Raw genomic sequence first — 1,560 nt, forward strand, 5'->3', positions numbered from 1 at the left:
CCCCCCCGCCGGGCAGAGCTACGGGCAGACCTACGGGCAGTACCAGCAGGTGAGGGGGGGGCACCTCTGGGGAGGGGTCCCCACTGGTTCTGGGTAGGTTCACACTGGTTTTGGGAGGGTTCACACTGGTTTTGGATGGGTTCACACTGGTTTTGGGTAGGTTCACACTGGTTTTGGGTAGGTTCACACTGGTTTTGGGTAGGTTCACACTGGTTTTGGGTAGGTTCACACTGGTTTTGGGTAGGTTCACACTGGTTTTGGATGGGTTCACACTGGTTTTGGGTAGGTTCACACTGGTTTTGGGTGGGTTCACACTGGTTTTGGGTGGGTTCACACTGGTTTTGGGTGGGTTCACACTGGTTTTGGGTGGGTTCACACTGGTTTTGGGTGGGTTCACACTGGTTTTGGGTGGGTTCACACTGGTTTTGGGTGGGTTCACACTGGTTTTGGGTGGGTTCACACTGGTTTTGGGTGGGTTCACACTGGTTTTGGGTGGGTTCACACTGGTTTTGGGTGGGTTCACACTGGTTTTGGGTGGGTTCACACTGGTTTTGGGTGGGTTCACACTGGTTTTGGGTGGGTTCACACTGGTTTTGGGTGGGTTCACACTGGTTTTGGGTGGGTTCACACTGGTTTTGGGTGGGTTCACACTGGTTTTGGGTGGGTTCACACTGGTTTTGGGTGGGTTCACACTGGTTTTGGGTGGGTTCACACTGGTTTTGGGTAGGTTCACACTGGTTTTGGATGGGTTCACACTGGTTTTGGGTAGGTTCACACTGGTTTTGGGTGGGTTCACACTGGTTTTGGGAGGGTTCACACTGGTTTTGGGAGGGTTCACACTGGTTTTGGGTGGGTTCACACTGGTTTTGGGTAGGTTCACTCCCCCAGGAGATCCCTGGGTTTGGGAAGCACCCAGGTAGGGGAGAACCCCAGTTTGGGGAGGGGTTGTGGGGGAGTTTAAGGGAGGGAAATGGGGTTTGGGACTATGGGTTTGTGGCTTTAGGAGTGAAAGTGCATTTTTGGGGAAATGAGAATGGATCTGGGGGGTGAAACGTCTGAGAGGAAAGGGATGGAGTTCTGGGTTGAAGCTCCTTTTGGGAAAGAGGGGATGGGATTTTGGGGTAGAACTCCACTTTGGGGAGGAAAGGGATGGGATTTTGGGGTGGGAAATGGTGATTTTGGGAGAATGGATGTGGGTTTTGAGGTGATATTTTTAGGAAGGCGAGGAGGGGATTTGGGGTAAACTTTTTTGGGAGAAAGGAGATGGGATGTAGGGGTGAAAACACATTTTCTGGGGGAAGGGAAAAAAAAGCTGATTTTGGGGAGAACAGGTGGGATTTTGAAGGGGGGGGGAACCCTGCTTTCTCAGGGAGAGGGTTTTGGGGCAATCCTCCCCTTTTCTTGGGGGGGATAGGGGGGTGCTGACCCCTCTTTTTCCCCCCCAGTATGCCCAGCAGTGGAGCCAGTACTACCAGCACCAGAGCCCCTGGCCCCCCTACTATGGCACCTACGACTATGGGGGGGGCTACAGCAGCTCCCAGGGGGGGACCAGTGCCCAGT

General features: G+C 53.7%; 1 protein-coding gene across 1 annotated transcript in view; it reads left to right on the top strand.

The window, feature by feature from the left end:
* HNRNPUL1 (heterogeneous nuclear ribonucleoprotein U-like 1) overlaps positions 1-1,551 on the top strand; it is a gene marked incomplete at both ends in the record, with an annotated part of 12,361 nt that extends 10,810 nt beyond the window's left edge. Inside the window, 2 exon segments of the mRNA XM_010004515.1 lie at positions 17-49; positions 1,446-1,551. Coding sequence (XP_010002817.1) covers positions 17-49; positions 1,446-1,551 — 139 coding nt within the window.
* Positions 1,552-1,560: the final 9 nt, after the last annotated feature.

Source organism: Chaetura pelagica, unplaced genomic scaffold (assembly GCF_000747805.2).
Source record: "Chaetura pelagica isolate M959 unplaced genomic scaffold, ChaPel_1.0 scaffold2579, whole genome shotgun sequence".
In the NCBI taxonomy this organism is placed as follows: domain Eukaryota; kingdom Metazoa; phylum Chordata; class Aves; order Apodiformes; family Apodidae; genus Chaetura; species Chaetura pelagica.